Source organism: Sus scrofa, chromosome 8 (assembly GCF_054392235.1).
Source record: "Sus scrofa isolate SSC_HxYL_T2T_F1_AM1 chromosome 8, Sscrofa_HxYL_maternal_Yorkshire_Landrace_v2.0, whole genome shotgun sequence".
NCBI classification, from domain to species: Eukaryota; Metazoa; Chordata; class Mammalia; order Artiodactyla; family Suidae; genus Sus; species Sus scrofa.
The window spans coordinates 48,131,032-48,150,734 of record NC_139390.1 but is presented as its reverse complement, the minus strand read 5'-3'; the positions used below and the strand labels follow the sequence as shown (position 1 = coordinate 48,150,734).

Genomic DNA, 19,703 nt, shown 5'->3' with positions numbered 1-19,703 from the left:
ACATACATATTATCTCTTTTTGTTTGATTTGTATTTTTCTACTTAATCATAGTTTTTAAAAAATTTGCCAACATATCTGTCAGATCTTCTAGTTTATACTTTGCAAATGAAAGTTCATGTGCAAGGTAAAGGTATTGCTATGAATTAAAAAAATGAATGCTTACAAAGCAAAAGTTGTTATTAGCATTAAAATTGGAATAATATTCACCATCAGAGATGCATGTTTTAGATAGCTAAAATCTAAAGATTATAATTTTATTTATGACATTTAAAAGCTCAACTCTTTAGTAATAAATCTTAATCTTTTTTTATCTAAAATATACATTCGGTTGCCTTTTTAAAAGCAAAGATTTGTTATGGTGTATGTACATAATATCACCCACATTTGCTTCTGGTTTCAATGCATGAATATTTTTTTCTTTTTACAGCTGCACCGGCAGCATTTGGAAGTCCCTGGGCAAGGGGTTGAATTGAAGCAGCACTTGAGGCCTATGCCACAGCCATGACAACACCAGATCCTTAACCCACTGAGCAAGGCCAGGGATTGAATCTGCATTCTCATGGAAACTATGTTGGTTCTCAACCCGCTATGCCGGAATGGGAACTCCATCAATGCAAGATTTTTTAATTGCTAATTTGCTTATGTAAATACCGATCAATTTTTACTTCACTACTGTTTGGATTGCTGAGCATGTAACAATCAATAATAAATTTTTGAAAACCAAAATTGAATCACCACAACAGATATTGAACTTAATTTGCCCTTGTCCCAGTCAGTTTTTTTTTTTTTCAAGTCATGAATTATTGGTTTTAAAGATTACACTAGTTAGTAAGTTATTTTCATGGTATTTGATTATATTTATCATATAGAAGAGTTTCTGTAGTTTAATTCTATTTTTTCTGAAATTAATAAATGAATTTTATTACATTTATAGTTGTATAATGATCATCACAACCCAATTTTATAACATTTCCATCCCAAACCCCCAGCCCAACCCCCCACCCCAAACCTGTCTCCTTGGAAACCATAAGTTTTTTAAAGTCTGTGAGTCAGTATCTGTTCTGAAAAGAAGTTCATTTTGTCCTTTTTTCAGATTCCACATGTAAGTGATAGTATATAATGTTGGTGTATCACTGTCTGACTCCAGGTCCATCCTTGTTGCTGCAAATTGTTATTTCTTTCCTTTTAATGGCTAAGTAATATTCCATTGTGTATATGTACCACATCTTCTTTATCCACTCCTCTGTGGGTGGACATTTAGGTTGTTTCCATGTCTTGTCTCTTGTAAATAGTGCTGCAATGAACATTGGAGTACATGTAACTTTTATCAGTGATGTTACTGTATTGGCACATCAGGATGCCCTCTGGGCTTAGTGACTATTTGAAGAATGTGTCTCTTCCCCCTAGATGGTTCCAAACTAGTGTGTTTTGAATTACTGTGTCTGCTTTTTATAGCATTTTGGGTTTCCGCTCTATTATCAGGTTGATAGTTTTTATTTCTCACTATATCAACATTTCTAACTTCTCCTTCCCACTTTTGTTTTGTTTTTGTTTTTTTTTTTTTGCTTTTTAGGGCTGTACTTGAAGCACATGGAAGTTCCCAGGCTAAGGGTCAAATTGGAGATATAGCTGCCAGTCTACACCACAGCTACAGCAATGTCAGATCTGAGCTGCTTCTGCGACCTATACCACAGCTCACAGTGGGATCCTTAACCCACTGAGCGAGGCCAGGGATAGAACCTGCATCCTCATGGATACTAGTCAGATTCATTTCCACTGCACCACAACAGGAACTTCCCCTCATCCCGCTTTTGATTTGGCAGTTCTAATTGACTGTGAGCTTGGAACTCAAACAACCCAACTTTTGCGCATTTCCTACAAAGGAAGAGACAGAGGAATTTTCATATGGTACAGTATATTTAGTTTATTGATTGAACTTATTGATAGCTATTTTGGATTTATTTCTTCAGCTTTACCTGCATTTTATTTTTATTTTATTTTATTTTTTTATTTTATTTTTGTCTTTTCTAGGGCTGCTCCCGAAGCATATGGAGGTTCCCAAGCTAGGGGTCCGATCAGAGCTGTAGCCACTGGCCTATGCCACAGCCACAGCAATGTGGGATCCAAGCCATGTCTGTGACCTACACCACAGCTCAGGGCAACGCTAGATCCTTAACCCACTGATCGAGGCCGGAGTTCGAACCTGCAAACTCATGGTTTCTAGTCAGATTTTATTTTTATTTTATTTGGCTGCACCTATGGCATGTGAAAGTTCCTGGGCCAGGGATCAAACTCAAGCTACAGTAGTGACAACACTGGGTCCTTAAACTGCTGAGTCACCAGAGACCTCCATATACCTGTATTTTTATTTTCTAAAGTTAATTTTTTTTTTTAAATTAGTTTTGTTGGAGTTCTCATTGGGGCTCATCAGGTTACAAACCCAAAAAGTATCCTTGAGGATGCAGGTTTGATCCCTGGCCTTAATCAGGATCTGGTATTGCCATGAGCTGTGGTGTAGGTCACAGATATGGCTTGGATCTGGCATTGCTGTGGCTGTGGTGTAGGTCAGCAACTACAACTCTGATTTGACCCCTAGCCTGGAAATTTCCATATGCTGCAGGTGCAGCTCTAAACAAAGCAAAGCAAAGCAAAACAAAACAAAACATATATTTTTAAAAATTTTATTTTTATGGTCAGAGACTCATGGCATATGGAAGTTTCTGAGGAGCTGCAGCTGCTGGGCTACAGCCACAGCAATGCTGGATCCAAGCTGTATCTTTCCTAATGCTGCAGCTTATAGCAAGGCCAGATCCTTAACCCTCTCTGAGCTCCACTGAGTGAGGCCAGGGATTGAATCTGAATCTTCAGGGACACTAAGTCGGGTTCTTAACCTGCTGAGCCACAATGTGAACTCCTTTTATTTTATTTTTTTTAACTTTGCTTTTTTGGTCATACCTGTGGCATATGGAAGTTACCAGGCCAGGGATCAGATCTGAGCTGCATCTGCAACCTATACCACAGCTGCGGCAACTCCAGATCTTCAACTTACTGTGTTGGGTTGGGGCTTGAACTGGCAATGCCACAGAGACAAGCCAGATCATCAACCCACTGGGCCACCTCAGGAACTCCATCCTTATCCCTGAATTTTAAAATAGACATATTTACTGGGCAATTGAGTTCTGCATAGCTGGAGTGATGTTAATTACCACAAGCAAAGCTTCTGTGTGAAAAATTCCGTGAAACAGATTCTGTTGTGATTAGACTTCAAAAATAACTTCTAAATGTCATATTCTTATTGTGCAAAATTACAGATAAAACTAAAGTGATCTAGTCTCTGCACCAAATGAACAGGTGAACAGGTTGGTGGAGGAAGAAGAGGTGATGTTATATGGATGCTATCCCTTGTCTTCCTTCTCCCTGCCTCCAAAGTATTTTTTTTTTTTTTGGAGATGTTTAATTTTGGTAAGAGTTTAGTGGCATTAGTTTAGATAATAGGAATATTTAATAAAAAAATCATGCTAAACATTTTGAGGAAATGTGACAATATTAACAACTACCATTTGAGAAAAACTAACATCCAAAATAAACTAGGCAAAAACAGAAAAGTTAGTTGTCGTCTGTAAGAAAAGATACAACAAACCCCCCTACACTGTTGGTGGGAATGTAAGCTGGTGCAGCAACTATGAGAGTAAGGTGATTCCTTAAAAAACTAAAAATAGAACTATCATCCATGATCCAAAAAGCCCACTGCTGGGCATACATCTGGAGAAAACTATAATTAATAAAAAAGGTACATGCACCCCTATGTTCATTGCAGCACTATTCGTAATAGCCAAGACATGGAAACAACTAAATGCCCATCTACAAATTAAGAAGATGTGGTCCATATACACAATGGAATATTATTCAGCCATAAAAGGAATCAAATAATGGCATTCACGGCAACATGGATGGACCTAGAGATTATTTTACTAAGTCAGACAGAGAAAGGCAAATATCATTTTTTTTTTTTTTTGTCTTTTTGCCATTTTCTTGGGCCGCTCCCATGGCAAGTGAAGGTTCCCAGGCTAGAGGTCGAACTGGAGCTGTAGCCTCCAGCCTACGCCAGAGCCACAGCAACTCAGAATCAGAGCCGTGTCTGCGATCAACACCACAGCTCACGGCAATGCCGGATCCTTAACCCACTGAGCAAGGCCAGGGAGCGAACCTGAACCCGCAACCTCATGGTTCCTAGTCAGATTCGTTAACCACTGCGCCACAACCGGAACTCTGCAAATACCATTTAATGTCACTTCTATATGATACCAATGAACTTATTTACAAAACAGAAACAGACATAGCAAACACAGTTAACAAAAGGGAAAGAGGGGGAGGAATAAAGTAAGAGTTTGGAATTAAAATTAACACACTACTATATATAAAATAGATAAACAAAAAAAGACCTACTGTATAGCACAGGGAACAATGCTCAATTTCTTACAATAAACTATGGTGGAAAATCTATCTATCTATCTATCATCTATCTATCCACCCATCCATCCATCTATCATTTATCTATCTATACTTTGTTGTACACTTGAAACTAACACAATATTGTAAATCAACTTTATTTCCATAAAAATTTAAAAAAAGGGAGATGTGGCAACTTACAGCCAGTGCAGTCTGGGCATGTGCTGACAAAGAGGTTTGTCAGGCAAATGGGTTAGAACGTTATTCATCAGCACTCTGAAAAAGAGAAGCAAAGAAGAGTCCCATTTTTCTGTTTCTTCTCTCAAGTCAAATATTGTTCTAGCATTATTTTCATGAAACTATAACATCTACTAAGTTAGTTGTGTTCTCTAATTTTTCCTGTAAGTCTTGTTATACATGAGTGCTTGTTAGTCATAAAACTAGACAAATGGTGGCCACCATATGAAAGAAGCAGTAACACTGGCAAATGAAAAAAAAAAAAAGGTCCATGCCCTTCAAGAGTGGGTAGCGAAAAGGAGGTGATTTTAAATGAATGTTATTTTTCTTTAGGAAGATTAATATGGCATAGTACTGGCATGCTTCAGGATATTTCAATAAAACATGATGGCAAGGCTATGTTCAGTTTTGATGGGCTGACATTCTAGAAGACAGAATATCTTATAAAGTTGTTAGATCTATAAAACAGCCTCATAGAACATGATGAGGAGATGGTTTTTAGTTGAAAAGGCCTTTATAGGGTTTTAATTCCAAATGTAATGCTGTTATACTCAAAGCAGCGATTTTTATTCATGTCGTTTCCTTCAATTGAAGTATTTGTTTAAATATTTAGTACTTACAGGAGAATAAGAGAATTTAGTCCATAAAATGTTAGTGGGGAAATTCGATTGAGGTGATTATCTTCAATTATCCTGTCAGCCAGAAGAAAAAAATGGGTTCATTTATATATTTTTTCCAACATAAAAGCTAATACTATAAAATTCCACATAAATTAAACATACAGCCATTCTAGTCTGTGGAGATCTTCAAAAACACCTGGCTTCAAGAAGGTTATTCTGTTATGACTGAGATACCTGTAAAAAGAGATAAGATGAGAGTAATTTTGGTACCTTCTTGATATCTTAGAACAAAGAAAGGAAGAATAATAATCATCCATCTCAAACTTTCTTTTTCTACAGCTACACCTGCAGCATATGGAAATTCCCAGGCTAGGGATCAAATCGGAGCTGCAGCTAAGGCCTATGCCACATCCATAGCAGTGCTGGATCCAAGTGCATCTGTAACCTACACCACAGTTTGAGGCAATTCCAGGTCCTTAACCCACTGAGTGAGGCCAAATATTGAACCTGCATCCTAATGGAAACTATGTTGGGTTCTTAACATGCTGAGCCACAACGGGAACTCCTAAACTTTCTTGTGCAGTATTCTCATCAGGCCATTTTCCTGCTTTTGGTGTTCTACAAGTCCTTTATCTGTCGAGTTTTTAATTTCCCAATCATCAACCAAGCATCAATCAAATTGTCATTCTACTCATTTATTTGTCAAATTGTTTCCTTCAATTTTTATTGAAAAATTTTATTGATTTACAAGGTTGTGTTAGTTTCAGGTGTACAGCAGTTATATATGTATATTCTATTTTAGATTCTATTCCATTGTAGGTTATTATAAGATATTGAATATAGTTCCCTGTGCTACATAGTAGGTCCTTGGTAGTTAGTGTGTATATGTTAATCTCCAATTTCAAGTTTATCCCTCCCCTCCCTTTCTCCTTTGGTAACAATAACTCTGTTTTCTGTCTGTGAGCCTATTTCTGTTTGGTAAGTAAATTTATTTATATCGTTTTTTAAGTTCCACAAATGTGATATCATATGGTATTTGTCTTTCTTTTTCTGACTGACTTCACTTAGTATGAGAATCTCTAGTTGCATCCATGTTGCTGCAAATGGCATTATTTCATCCTTTTCATGGCTGAGTAATATTCCATTGTATATATGAACCACATCTTCTTTATCCATTCCTCTGTTAATTGACATTTAGGTTGTTTCCATGTCTTGGCTATTGTAAACAATGCTGCAGTGAGCATTGGGATGCATACATCTTTTCAAATTAGGAGTTTTCTCTGATAGGTGCCCAGGAATAGAATCACTGGATCATATAGTTTGACACATTGTTTTACAGACCTGCTCTATGGCACTGTGCTATGGGTAGACTCTTTGAGGGGCTTTGAATCTAGAAGAGGACAGCATGTGAGCAGGTTATCATAGCAGGAGGGGAAAAAGAGCTTTGGCAACACACGGTTGCTCTGACTTTGCAGCAAAGTCACCAGGCTTAGCTGGGGTTCGGGCTGCAGAGCTGGGAAGGTTGAGGTGACAGGAAGTCTTGACTAGAGGAGGCTCAGTAGAGAATAGCCTTAGATGGAGATTTGTCATTCAAAAAGCAAAGAAAGCGTGGGAGTAATTCTAGGCAGAGGGAATGGTTTATGTAAAGGCGAGAAGTGTAAGAGGGTAACAAGCTGAGGGATCACAGTGAAGAGGCTGGGAGGAGAGACAGAAGCTGTCCTGTGGACAGGCAGGGACCTGCTCTGGATAAAAGACATTGGACGCCTTGCTGGATAGTGACGTACCTTACTCCCCAACTTGAGTTTTCACCCTTCTGCAGAGAGCCAACTTTCTGTTCTGTTATGCTGATCTCTTGCATGTTTATTTCTAGCTCATTTTCTCCATTGCAGCAACTCGGTGCTCTGAATCTGCTCTCAGACAGTTTTGTTCCCAGCTTTGCTGTTTGTTAATAGTGTGAGGTGAAACAAACAACAACTTCTGAAAGCCTCAGTGTTTCCAACTCTAAAATGGAAATAGGAGTTCCCGTCGTGGCGCAGTGGTTAACAAATCCGACTAGGAACCATGAGGTTGCGGGTTCGATCCCTGCCCTTGTTCAGTGGGTTAACGATCTGGCATTGCCGTGAGCTGTGGTGTAGGTCTCAGACACGGCTTGGATCCCGCGTTGCTGTGGCTCTGGCGTAGGCTGGGGGCTGTGGCTCCGGTTCAACCCCTAGCCTGGGAACCTCCATATGCCGTGGGAGCGGCCCAAGAAATGGCAAAAAGACAAAAAAAAAAAAAAGACAAAAAAAAAAAAAAGGAAATAATATCAGTAGCTAAGCTGTTGGGTTGTTGAACCTCTGAGACCATGCACACATGTCTGAAGCACTTGGTGTGTATTCTTAGAATGATGTCTCCATTCAACTTCCCACGTTGTCTTCTTTTCTCGATGCCCATGACTCCAGTGCAAGTATTCATTCAAATTTCACTTCCACTGATACACCGACCACACCGATGCCTCTCTTTCCTCCTCTCTGATGTGCCTTAGAGCTGACATCCTGTAACAGTTCTCCTGCCAGGATCTCTCCTCCTCCCTCAGATTTGACATTTGCTTGGGGATAGCAAAGGATGAAGTTCCGTGTTAGAGCCATTTCCTTCCTGCTCTTGCAAACCTTGAGCCCCAGTTGGGCACAGAAAGAGGTAAAGAATCCCTCAGCACTTCTCCTGAACCCTTCAGGGGTTTCCTTAAGAACCACTAGAAATCCCCCAAGTAAAGGTGTTTGATCCACCACCCACACCATATGTTCCTCTGTTTAGCCCTGTCCTCCTCATTTTCCTTCATGTCTTTGGACCCAAAATGGTCACTCCTTTGAGGGAATCATCAGAGCAACCGTGGTCTGAACAATACAGGTTTGGGTTCTTTTTAAAACATTAAAAAACGCCATATGATATCGCTTATATCTGGAATCTAATATACAGCACAAATGAACCTTTCCACAGAAAAGAAAATCATGGACTTGAAGAATAGACTTGTGGTTGCCAAGGGGGAGGGGGAGATGGAGGGAGCGGGGTGGATTGGGAACTTGGGGTTAATAGATGTAGACTATTGCCTTTGGAATGGATTAGCAATGAGATCCTGCTGTGTAGCACTGGGAACTATATGTAGTCACTTATGATGGAGCATGATAATGTGAGAAGAATGTATACATGTATGTGTGGCTGGGTCACTATGCTGTACAGTAGAAAATTGACAGAACGCTGTAAACCAGATATAACAAAAAAATCATTATAAATTTTTTTTTTTTTTTTGTCTTTTGTCTTTTGTCTTTTTGTTGTTGTTGTTGCTATTTCTTGGGCCGCTCCCATGGCATATGGAGGTTCCCAGGCTAGGGGTTGAATCGGAGTTGTAGCCACCGGCCTACGCCAGAGCCACAGCAACGCGGGATCCGAGCCGCGTCTGCAACCTACATCACAGCTCACGGCAACGCTGGATCGTTAACCCACTGAGCAAGGGCAGGGACCAAACCCGCAACCTCATGGTTCCTAGTCGGATTCGTTAACCACTGAGCCACGACGGGAACTCCAAATTTTTGTTTTTTTATTTTAAGGCTGTACCTATGGCATATGGAAATTCCTGGGCTAGGGGTCAAACTGGAGTTGGAGCTGATGGCCTACACCACAGCCACAGCAACACTGGCTCCAAGCCACATCCATAAACTACACTGCAGCTTGCAGCAACGCTGGATTCTTAACACACTGAGCGAGGCCAGGAGCCGAACCTGCATCCTTGTGGAGACAACACTGGGTCCTTAACTTGAAGAGCCACAACAGGAACTCCCAGATTTTGGTCTTAATTAAGTAAATTCTAGTGCTGTTCTCCAATTGTAGTATATACTTTGGCATCATTTCCCCACCACAGCCTGCAAGCTGCTGGAGACCGAGAGCCTATCCAGTGGCAGCACAGGGTCGTACCTGAAATATTAGGGTGAAAGCTGCTGGAAGGCAGCATGTCTGACTTATCTTTCTGTGCTTCCCCCCACTCCCCGCCATGGAATCAAGCTGAAGAACTTGTACCCCATCAGGGCTAATGAATATCTATGGATGAACCAAGAGCAGGTGTCTAAGTGTTGTCTGTGAAAAACCAGAAGTATGTGACATTTTAACACCCAGACAATATGGTAGTACCAGGAAAAACTGTGGAACAGAGGGAAGATGCTTTGAAGTTTACTATCCTGTTCTGCACAATTTTTCTTTTTTTTCCCCCTTCTTTTTAGGGCCACACCTGCAGCATATGGGAGTTTCTGGGCTAGGGGTCAAATTGAAGATGCAGCTGCCGGCCTACACCACAACCATAGCAATGCCAGATCTGAGCCGCATCTGCAAACTACGCTGAAGCTTGTGGCAACACCAGATCCTTAATTCACTGAGTGAGGCCAGGGATGGGACAGGTATCCTCATGGAGACTATGTCGGGTTCTTAACCCACTGAGTCACAACGGGAACTCCTGCACTATCTCTTAAGAGCTGCCTCCATATTCATTGAACATTAAACCAAGCAGATTGGTTTAGCAAGTTTTGAACATTCAATCAAGCAGATGCTGTTTAGCAAGTTTTGAGACATTCATGGGGGGTTGGAGAGAGAAGTTGTCAGGAGCATCGTGAAGATATATTCACCCTGGGTAATTTGCTAAGACACGAAAGAGCAGGGATGGGATAGAGGGGAAGAGGGCATGGTTAAAGTGGTTATTGTTAAGACTTTGGCTCTCCAGTGACTTTCTTCCATTGTGTTAGTAAATGATTAGGTGGTCTTGACTTCATCCCAAACTCTGATACCACCAGTGAGGAATCTGACCAGAAAGAGTTTATTGGGTTAATAATTAAGACATGGGATAAGACAGAAAGCAAGGGACCGGAAATAGAAATACAAGGAGTTGTTTATTTAAGTGTTTGGTTCTATTTCCATACAATAACTTCTAGGAGATATGTTTCAGCTGCTTGGTAGAATGCAATGAAATGGAATTTTGGGAAAGACTATTTAAAAAACTTTGCTCTTAGAACAGATTTGTGGTTGCCAAGTTGGGAAGGAGATGGAGGAGAGATGGATGGGGCATTTGGGGTTAGCAGATGCAAACTACTACATATAAAATGGATAAACAACAAGGTCCTACTGTATAACACAGGGAACTATATGTGTATATGTACGTATAACTGAAAGAAAACTTTGCTCACAATGAGATAACATTTCACACCCACAAGGATGGCTGTTATTAAAAATGATACAACACAGGAGTTCCCTGGTGACCTAGAAGTTAAGGATCTGATCTGGCATTTTCACTGCTGTGGCTTGGGTCACTGCTATGGCACAGATTCCATCCTTGGCTCAGGCATTTCCAAATGCTGTGGGTGCAGCCAAAAACCCAACAACCCTCAACAACATAATACAACGCAACAACAAAATCCCAGAATATAACCAGAATTGATGAGGATGTGGAAGAATTGGAATGCTGTGCATTGCTGATGAGAATGTAAAATGGTGCAGCTGCTGTGGAAAACTGTATGGTGGATCCTCAGAAAATTAAACCTAGCATTGCCATATGACCCAGCAATTCTGCTTCTAGGCATATACCCAAAAGGACTGAATGCAAAGACTCAAACAAATATTTGTTTATAAATGTTCATAATATCATTATTCACAGTAGCCAAAAGGTGGATATGACCTAAAAGTCCATCCATCAATGAATGAATAAAGATTATATGGCATGTATACATACATATACATACATATACATTGTGTATGTGTGTGTGTATACACACACACAATGGAATATTATTCAGCCTTAAAAAGGAAGGAAATTATGATATGTTTCAACATGGATGAAACAAAGATATTATGCTAAATCTAAGACATTATGATATGAGCATGACACAAAAGGGAAAATATTATCTGATTCTACTTATATGTAGACCCTAGAGGAGTGAGATTCATAGAGACAGAAAGTAAAATGCTGGCTGCTAGGGGCTGTAGGTGGTGGGAGGGAAGTGAATGTTTAATGAGGATGGAGTCTCAGTTGGGGAAGATGGAAAAGTTCTGGAGATGGATAGTTGTACAACAACGTGAATGTACTTAGTACCACAGCACTATGTCCTTAAACATGATTAAAATGGCAAATTTGTTATAAATATTTTATCATAATGTTAAATAGCTTTGTTCTTTTAAACTTATCACGCCTTATGTATTTTTAAAAGCAGTATTACTGAAAAAAGAGGACCTGGAAAAGTCTTTGGGTTTTCTCTGTCATACTTCTCTTTTCTTTTTCTTTCTTTTCTTTTCGAGGCTTATGGAAGTTCCTGGGCTAGGGGTCTAATTGGAGCTGCAGCTGCAGGCCTATACCACAGTCACAGCAGCATTGGATCCAAGCTGCATTTTTGATCTACACCACAACTTGTGGCAACACTGGATACTTAACTCACTGAGAGAGGCCAGGGATTGAATGTGCACCCTCATGCAAAAAACATCAGGTCCTTAACCTGCTGAGCCACAAGGGGAACTCCTCCTTCATACATTTTAATCATCATCAGCCTTTCTCATCCTGATTAAGTTCATTCACTCCTCATCCTGGTCATTACAGCTAATGTATTGGGTTCTTACTCTGTGCCAGGCACTGCGTGCCTAATTCTTTCCACAGACTTTCTCATTTGCTCCTTCCAGCAACACTGAGGTAGTACTGTTGTAGTTTGTATTTACAGGAGAGGGAGCTGATGCTTAGAAAGGAGAACAAATCGCTCGAGTTCACACACCTAGTGGGTGGTGAGGTCAGCCTGTCTGACCCAGAGCTGTACTTGTGGCCACAGGGTTCTGCTGCCCTTTCAGCTGTCTGCTTGCTCCCTGGACGCTGCCTGGGCAGGAGGGTGTGTGGCGTGGGGTCAGTCGGGCTGAGAGACCACCATGGAAGGGGGAGATTAATTGGCATGGGTACTTACAGTTTAGTGAGACTGTACAGTCCTCGGAAGGCATAGACAGATACGGACCTAATCTTATTGTTTTGCAGGCACCTGTAAAAATGAGTATTAAAAAGAAAATGTAACGAAAAGGAGTTTCCACTTTGCAAGGTGAAGAGTTCTGAGGATGGATGGTGGTGATAGTCATGTAAGCTTAATGCCTGCATGTACACTTAAAAATGGTCAAGATGGTACATTTTATGTTGTATGTATTTCCCCATAATTAAAAATTCTTAAAAATTAAAAAGGTAAACATGAAATAATTTGGCAAAGCTGGGTAGCCTGTCATTTTGTTTTGCTATTAAGTTCACGTAAATTAGGCTACATTTTATTCAGAAATTCTATTTGTAAAGGTATGATCTGGTATGATATGCTATGATAGCTAAAATTTAACATTTGAAATTTCTGAGTGAAAATTTAGTTTTAGTGAATACTAATGCCCTCATTAATCAGAGGCCTAGAAGCCTTTTTAATGTTTTTTGTCTTTTTAGGGCCGGACCTATGGCATATGGAAGTTCCCAGGCTAGGGGTTGAATCAGCCCACACCGCAGCCACAGCCACAGCAACAACAGATCCAAGCCGCATCTATGACCTTTGCTGCAGCATGCTGTGAAGCTGGATCCTTAGCTCACTGAGCAAAGCCAGGGATCAAAACAAACCTTCATCCTCATGGTTACTAGTCAGGTTCTTAACCCGCTGAGCAACAGTGGGAACTCCTTTTTTTAACTTTTTACATTTCCTGCTATAATTCTACAAAGATGATTATTCAACACAGTGCTGCCAAAACTACAAGGCGGTGACATCATCAAGACCCCAAACTACAGGCCATGTTCATCACAAATAGGCCAAGGATGTCAACTTGAATTTTATTAGACACCCAAATTATGTTTGAGAAAATGTTTGAGAAAACTTATCAAGAGTAATTTTTCATAGACTTTAGGTGTGATAAAAGATAAACCAGTGTGAATGAACTTCTCAATTAGAAATTTTGGCTAAAATAGAATCCCTGTTTCTCCAACAGGCAAGAAAACCTAACCTTGATTTTAAAATGTTGTCATTAAGTTTGTTATGCATCTAACAGTCTCACAGGATGTGCTATGGCCCCTTCATGTAGTAGGTAATGTATTTTCCTCACTTACACACAAAAAACTTTGACATGTATTTATTAATTTTTTTATAACTACTGTAATGATTAACTAAGCCATAGACTATATTGCCTGGAGGTTGAGTCACACTGCATCTCTAATAACCAATTTGACTTTTGGGTGTAATTAGGCTCTTTGATCTATTATGTGGTACACACTGGTGGTTCAAGGTAATTCAATGTTTATTGTGTAAAGATGCTAAACTACTGAGTTCTTGATACTTGGAGTTTTAAGTCTTGGCTTCTTTTAAACAATGTGAACGTAAGGTGGTGCTGAAGATCAGGAAAGTTTTTCCTTCTCCAGAAATCAGAAAAGAGAGTAAGGAAGGATGCTCTTGAAGTTTTTTTTTATCAAGCCTAATTTTGAAAAGCTCTTCAAAGTTGATTGGTAAATTTCTAGAATGAAGTTCTGAAAAGTCATTTTTATTGGCATTTAATTTTCCAATAGGAAACATTTTTCTGCAGGTAATCTGAGCTTTAAGAACATTTCATCAAATAAAGTAGATGCACTTTTCTTCTGATTCTGCTCTATATCCGTTACCTTAAAGAAAAATGTACAGACAGATGATATCTATATACCAGGCTTTTCTAGTGTAAAAACAGAAACAAAACTGGAGTTTCTGCTGTGGCACAGCAGAAATGAATCCGACTAGTATCCATGAGGATGTGGGTTCCATCTCTGGCCTTGCTCAGTGGGCCAGGGATCCTGCATTGCTGTGAACTGTGGTGTAGTTTGCAGATGTGGCTTGGATCCTGAGTTGCTGTGGCTGTGGTGTAGGCAGCAAGTTGTAGCTCTTATTTGTCCCCTAACCCAGGAACTTACATATGCCATGGGTGGGACCTTAAAAAAAAAAACAAACCCTAAAACCAATATAGGTGTGTAAATCAAACTAGGAATTCTAAGACGTTTTCAAGATAGAGTCACACAGAATATTTTAAACCCAACAGTTTAAGCATATGATAATGGGATTTAGCCACAAAATTGACCTAAAAAACAGGAAACCATCACCTGGGATGTTATGGATTCTGTGATTACACAGGTAATCTTAAATTGAAGGGAAACTAGCATGTCATATAACTATATGAGGCCACAATAAAACTCCCAATAAGGCAGATGTGAAAATGGAATTAAGTTCTCCAAACAAAATGCTCAGAGGTTTCAAACCACAGGGTCTTGAAATCTTGGGTAGAGACTGAACTTGCCATCACATGGAAGAAAAATTTTCTTTATCTAAACTTGAGGGCGGATCTAGTAAGGTTTCATTACGTCTTTCTCTGTGATGGTCATTGAGATGCAGGGAGTGAAACCTCTTTTGTATCTTCCTTTGGGAGGAGTGTGGCAGGAGGGTTCGCTATGTATGTATTCCAGTTTCTTTGTGCACAGGTATCTGAGATTTTTCTAGGATGACTTCTGGAATTATTTAGAAAAAAATGTTACCTGGTGGTCTCCACCTAACAGCTAAATAAATCCCCCCAAAATGATCAAATTTAGGCAGCGGTGCCATGTTGGTCTCTGCAGAAGTGGGAAGAAATAGGTATGCCCAGAAAATTATTTAATACCAAGAATTAAATTTTTTCTTACAGCTTCTGAAGATCATGGTACTTTTTGAAGCCATCAGGAGGAAGCTTTCTTATTAAATTCCACTGAAGTGACCTGAAATAAAGGTAAATTTGGTTCTTAAAGCTTTTTTGTTTACTTTTAATGACAGTATGAATAATTATAAACTTTATTTACCTTAACACTAGCTTTCAGGAAATATTTTGCTTTATGATGAAACTTGTATTCATAATACTATTGAATTTTAAGGGATTTTATTTGAGAGGTATTTTTATTTATTTAAATTATTTTCATTGAAGTGTAGTTTATTTACAACATTATATTAGTTTCAGATGTACAGTATTATGATCCAAAATATTTATAGATTATACCTCATTTATAGGTATTATAAAATATAATGAAGCTCATTAATTTTATATATAATAGCTTGTACCTCTTAATCCTCTACTCCTGCCTTGTTCTTCCCCCTCCCCTCTCCCCATTGGTAACCAGTAGTTTGTTCTCTATATCTGTGAGTCTCTTTCTATTTTGTTATATTCACTAGTTTGTTGTATTTTTTTAAGATGCCACATGTAAATGATGACATACAATATTTGTTTTTCTCTGACTTACTTCAGTAAGCAAAGTGTCCCCCAGGTCTACCCATGTTTTTGCAAATAGCAAAATTTAATTTTTCATGGTTGAGTAATATTCCAGTGTATGACTATATCATATCTTCTTTATCCATTCATCTGTTGATGGACACCTGTGTTCCTCCCACATTTTGGCAATTGTAAATAATGCTGCTGTGAATATTGGGGTGCTTATATCTTTTCAAATTAGTTTTTTTTCTTTTAATATTCCCAAGGGTGAGATAGCTGAATCATATGTTAACTCATTTTTATTTTTTGTCTTTTTAGTACTGCACCCACAGCATATAGAAATTCCCAGGCTAGGGATCAAATTGGAGCTGTAGTTGCCAGCCTATGCCACAGCCACAGCAATGCCAGATCCGAGCCGCATCCATGAGCACCAGAGCTCATGGTCACACCGGATCTTTAACCAACTGAGCGAGGCCAGGGATTAAACCCGCATCCTCATGGAAGCTAGTCAGATTCATTACCACTGATCCACAATGGGGAACTCCTGTATGTTAACTCTATTTTTAGTTTTTGAGGACCTTCCATACAGTTCTCCATAGCGGCTATAGCAATTTACATTCCCACCAACAGTGTACAAGTGTTCCCTTTTCTCCACATCCTCACCAACATTTGTTATTTGTGTTCTTTTTGATGATAGCCATTCTGACAGATGTGAAGTGATACCTCATTGTGGGTTTTTTTTTTTTTTTTTTGTCTTTTTGACATTTCTAGGGCTGCTCCCTTGGCATATGGAGGTTCCCAGGCTAGGGGTCTAATTGGAGCTGTAGCCACCGGCCTACACCAGAGCCACAGCAAAGCCAGATCCGAGCCGCATCTGTGACCTACACCACAGCTCATGGCAATGCCGGATCCTTAACCCACTGAGTAAGGCCAGGAATTGAACCCGCAACCTCATGGTTCCTAGTCGGATTCGTTAACCACTGAGCCACGACGGGAACTCCTCATTGTGGTTTTGATTTGAATTTCCCTGATGATTAGTGATGTTGATCATCTTTTCATGTGCCTGTTGACTATCTGCATGTTTTCTTTGGAAAAATGCCTATTCAAGTCTTCTGCCCATTTAAAAAATTGGGTTGTTTTTGTGATATTGAGTTGTATGAACTGTATATATTTTGGATATTAACCCCTTATCAGTCATACCATTTGCGAATATTTCCTCTCAGTACGTTGTTTTGATTTTGGCAGTAGTTTTCTTTGTTATGCAAAAGCTCTTAAGTTCAATTAGGTCCCATTTAAAATACTGAAGTATAGTTGATTTACAATGTTGTGTTAGTTTCTTGTGTACAACAAAGATATTCATTTATACATATATATATATGTGTACATTCTTTCATATTCTTTTCTGTTATGGTTTATCACAGGCTATTGAATATATTTCTCTGTGCCAAACAGTAGGACCTTGTTGTTTATCTATTTGGTATGTAGTAGTTTGTATCTGTTAATCCTAAACTCCTAATTTATCCCTTCCCCAGCCCCTTTGGTAACAGTCTCTTTCTATTTTGGAAATAAGTTCATTTGCATCATTTTTTAGATTCTCTATATAAGTGACAGCATGTGATTTTTGTCTTTCTCTGTCTGACTTAGTGTGATAATCTCTAGGTCCATCCAGGTAGCTGTAAATGGCACTATTTTGTTCTTTCTGTGGCTGAGTTCTATTCTGTTGTATATATTTACCCCATCTTCTTTTTCTATTCTTTCTCTATTTGTGAATAGACATTTAGTTTTCTTCCATGTCTTGGCAATTTTAAGTAGGTGTGCTGCTATAACCATCAGGTTGCATGTATCTTTTAGAAGTAAAGTTTTCTTGGGATATATACACAGAAGTGGAGTTGATGTACTAATTAAGTCCATTTGTTTATTTCTGATTTTGCTTTGCCTTAAATTGCTGATCTCTTAATTTAAAAAGAATTTTAATAACCCTGCATTTTCACTTTCCTCCTCTCATGATTACTGGTTTTGATATCATATTTTACATCTGTTTTGTGTATCTCTTAACTGCTGATTGTAGGTATAAGTAATTTTACTACATTTGTTTTTTAATCTTCCTACTAGTTTGTACTAGTTTGATTTTACTACTTTTGGCTTTTAATCTTCTGACTAATTTGTTCCTACTAGTTGATCTGCTCTTTGTTATGTTTGCTTTTATTGATGAGTTTTTTCCTTTCATTAATTTTAATATTTATAGTTATGACCTTTTCTTTTTTGCTTAGAGAAGTTCCTTTAACATTTATTGTAGAGCTGGCTTGATGGTGCTGAACTCTTAGCTTTTGATTGTCTGTAAAACTTTTGATCTCCCCATCAGATCTGAACAAAAGCTTTGCCGGGTATAGTATTCTTCACTTAAGGTTTTTCTCTTTCATCACTTCGAATATCTGGTGCTACTGCCCTCTAACCTGCAAAGTTTCTGCTGAAAAGTCAGCTGATATCTGGATGGGAATTTCCTTATATGTAATTTATTCCTCTTTCCTTGGTGTTTCCAATATTCTCTCTTTATCTTTAATACTTCCCATTTTAAATACAAAGAGTCTTGGTGCATTTCTTTTTGGGTTGATTCTGTCTGGGACTCTCCGTGCTTTCTGGACATGGGTATCTCTTTCCTTCTTCAGGTTAGGGAGGTTTTCAGCTATTATGTCTTCAACTAAATTCTCTGCCCATTTTCTCCCTCTCTTCTTCTGGGACCCCTAAGAGTTGCTAGTACACTTGATGCTGTCCCAGAGGTCTCTCAAATAGTCCTGGTTTCTTTTTATTCTTTTTTCTTTTTCCTGTTCAGGTTTAGTAATTTCCATTATTCTGTCTTCCAACTCACTGATCCATTCCTCTGTATCAGCACATCTACTGCTGATTCCTTCTAGTGTATTTTTATTTCAGTTATTGAATTCTTTTAATCTTATTTTTTCTTTTTATGGCTGCACCCATGGCATATGGATGTCCCTGGCTAGGGGTTGAATTGGAGCTGCAGCTGCTGGCCTATGCCACACCTATGACAATACAGAATTCAAGCTGCATCTGAAACTTACATCTCAGCTTCTGGCAATGTCAGATCCTAACCCACTGACCGAGGCCAGGGATTGAACCCACATCCTCACAGACAATATGTCGGGTTCTTCACGCACTGAGCCATGATGGGAACTCCTCAGCTATTGTATTCTTCAAATTTGTTTGTTTCTTCTTTATATTTTCTAACTCTTTGTTAAAAATGTCTGACTTCTCACTCTGTGCATCTCCTGAGTTCTTTGATCATCTTTACGATCATTACACCGAACTCTTTATTAGGTACATGACCTAGATTCTCTTCATTTAGTTCTTCTGGGGATTTATCTTTTTCCTTCATTTGAGATATGTTCCTCTATTGCATCATTTTGCCTAATTTGTTGTTTTTATTTTTACGTATCTGATAGGTTAGTTATATTTCCCAACTTTGGAGAAGTGGCTTTATATAGGAGATGCCCTATGTGTCTCAGCAGCACATGCCCTTCTTGTCACCAGAGCTAAATGCTCTATGGGTGTCCCTATATAGACCGTATGTGTCCTTCTGTTGTGGCGGGCTGACTGTAGTGGGAGGTCTTGTAGGTGTGGCTGGTCCCTGGTCCAGTTGGTTGTCAGGCTGTGCTTTGTGCAGAGGCTGCTGGCCACTGGTGGGTGGGGCTTGGTCACAGGGCAGCTGGCTCTGGAACCCCAGGGCCCCAGGGGCTAGTGATGGCTCACTGGTAGGCAGAATTGAGGTCTAGGAGCTCTTGGGGGTGGTGCCTGCTCCTTGATGGGTAAAGCCAGGTTCTTGGGCTAGTGCTGGACCACTGATGGTCAGAGATAGGTCCTGGAGTCTGGCTGCAGGGCCCAGGTTCCCAGAATTGGTGCTGGAATGCTGGTAGGTAGACTGGATCCTACCACAGCAGGCTGTAGGGCTGTAGTTGTTCTGGGACTGGGGCCCACTTGCTGGTGGGTGAGGTTTGTCCTGAGGCTATAACAGGCTCACAGGTGGGTAGATATGGGACCCAGGAGATTCTGGGGCTGGTGCTTGCTCAGTGGTGCATAGAGCTGTGTCCTGGGGTCTCTGGTTGTATGGCCCTGGGTATCTTGGA

The 19,703-nt window shown here is 39.5% G+C and overlaps 1 protein-coding gene across 50 annotated transcripts in view; it reads right to left on the bottom strand.

The window, feature by feature from the left end:
- RXFP1 (relaxin family peptide receptor 1) overlaps window positions 1-19,703 on the bottom strand; it is a 128,318-nt gene that overhangs the window by 35,958 nt on the left and 72,657 nt on the right. For 47 of the 50 annotated variants that reach the window (XM_021101289.2, XM_084972136.1, XM_084972132.1 and 44 more), the window contains 5 exons: window positions 15,008-15,079; window positions 12,264-12,335; window positions 5,470-5,541; window positions 5,308-5,379; window positions 4,652-4,726 (listed from right to left, as the gene is read on the bottom strand). In XM_021101289.2, the coding sequence (XP_020956948.1) occupies window positions 4,652-4,726; window positions 5,308-5,379; window positions 5,470-5,541; window positions 12,264-12,335; window positions 15,008-15,079 (363 nt within the window). The remainder of the gene's footprint in view (window positions 1-4,651; window positions 4,727-5,307; window positions 5,380-5,469; window positions 5,542-12,263; window positions 12,336-15,007; window positions 15,080-19,703) is intronic. The other 3 variants (XM_084972129.1, XM_013978690.3, XM_084972128.1) reach the window with 1 other exon arrangement.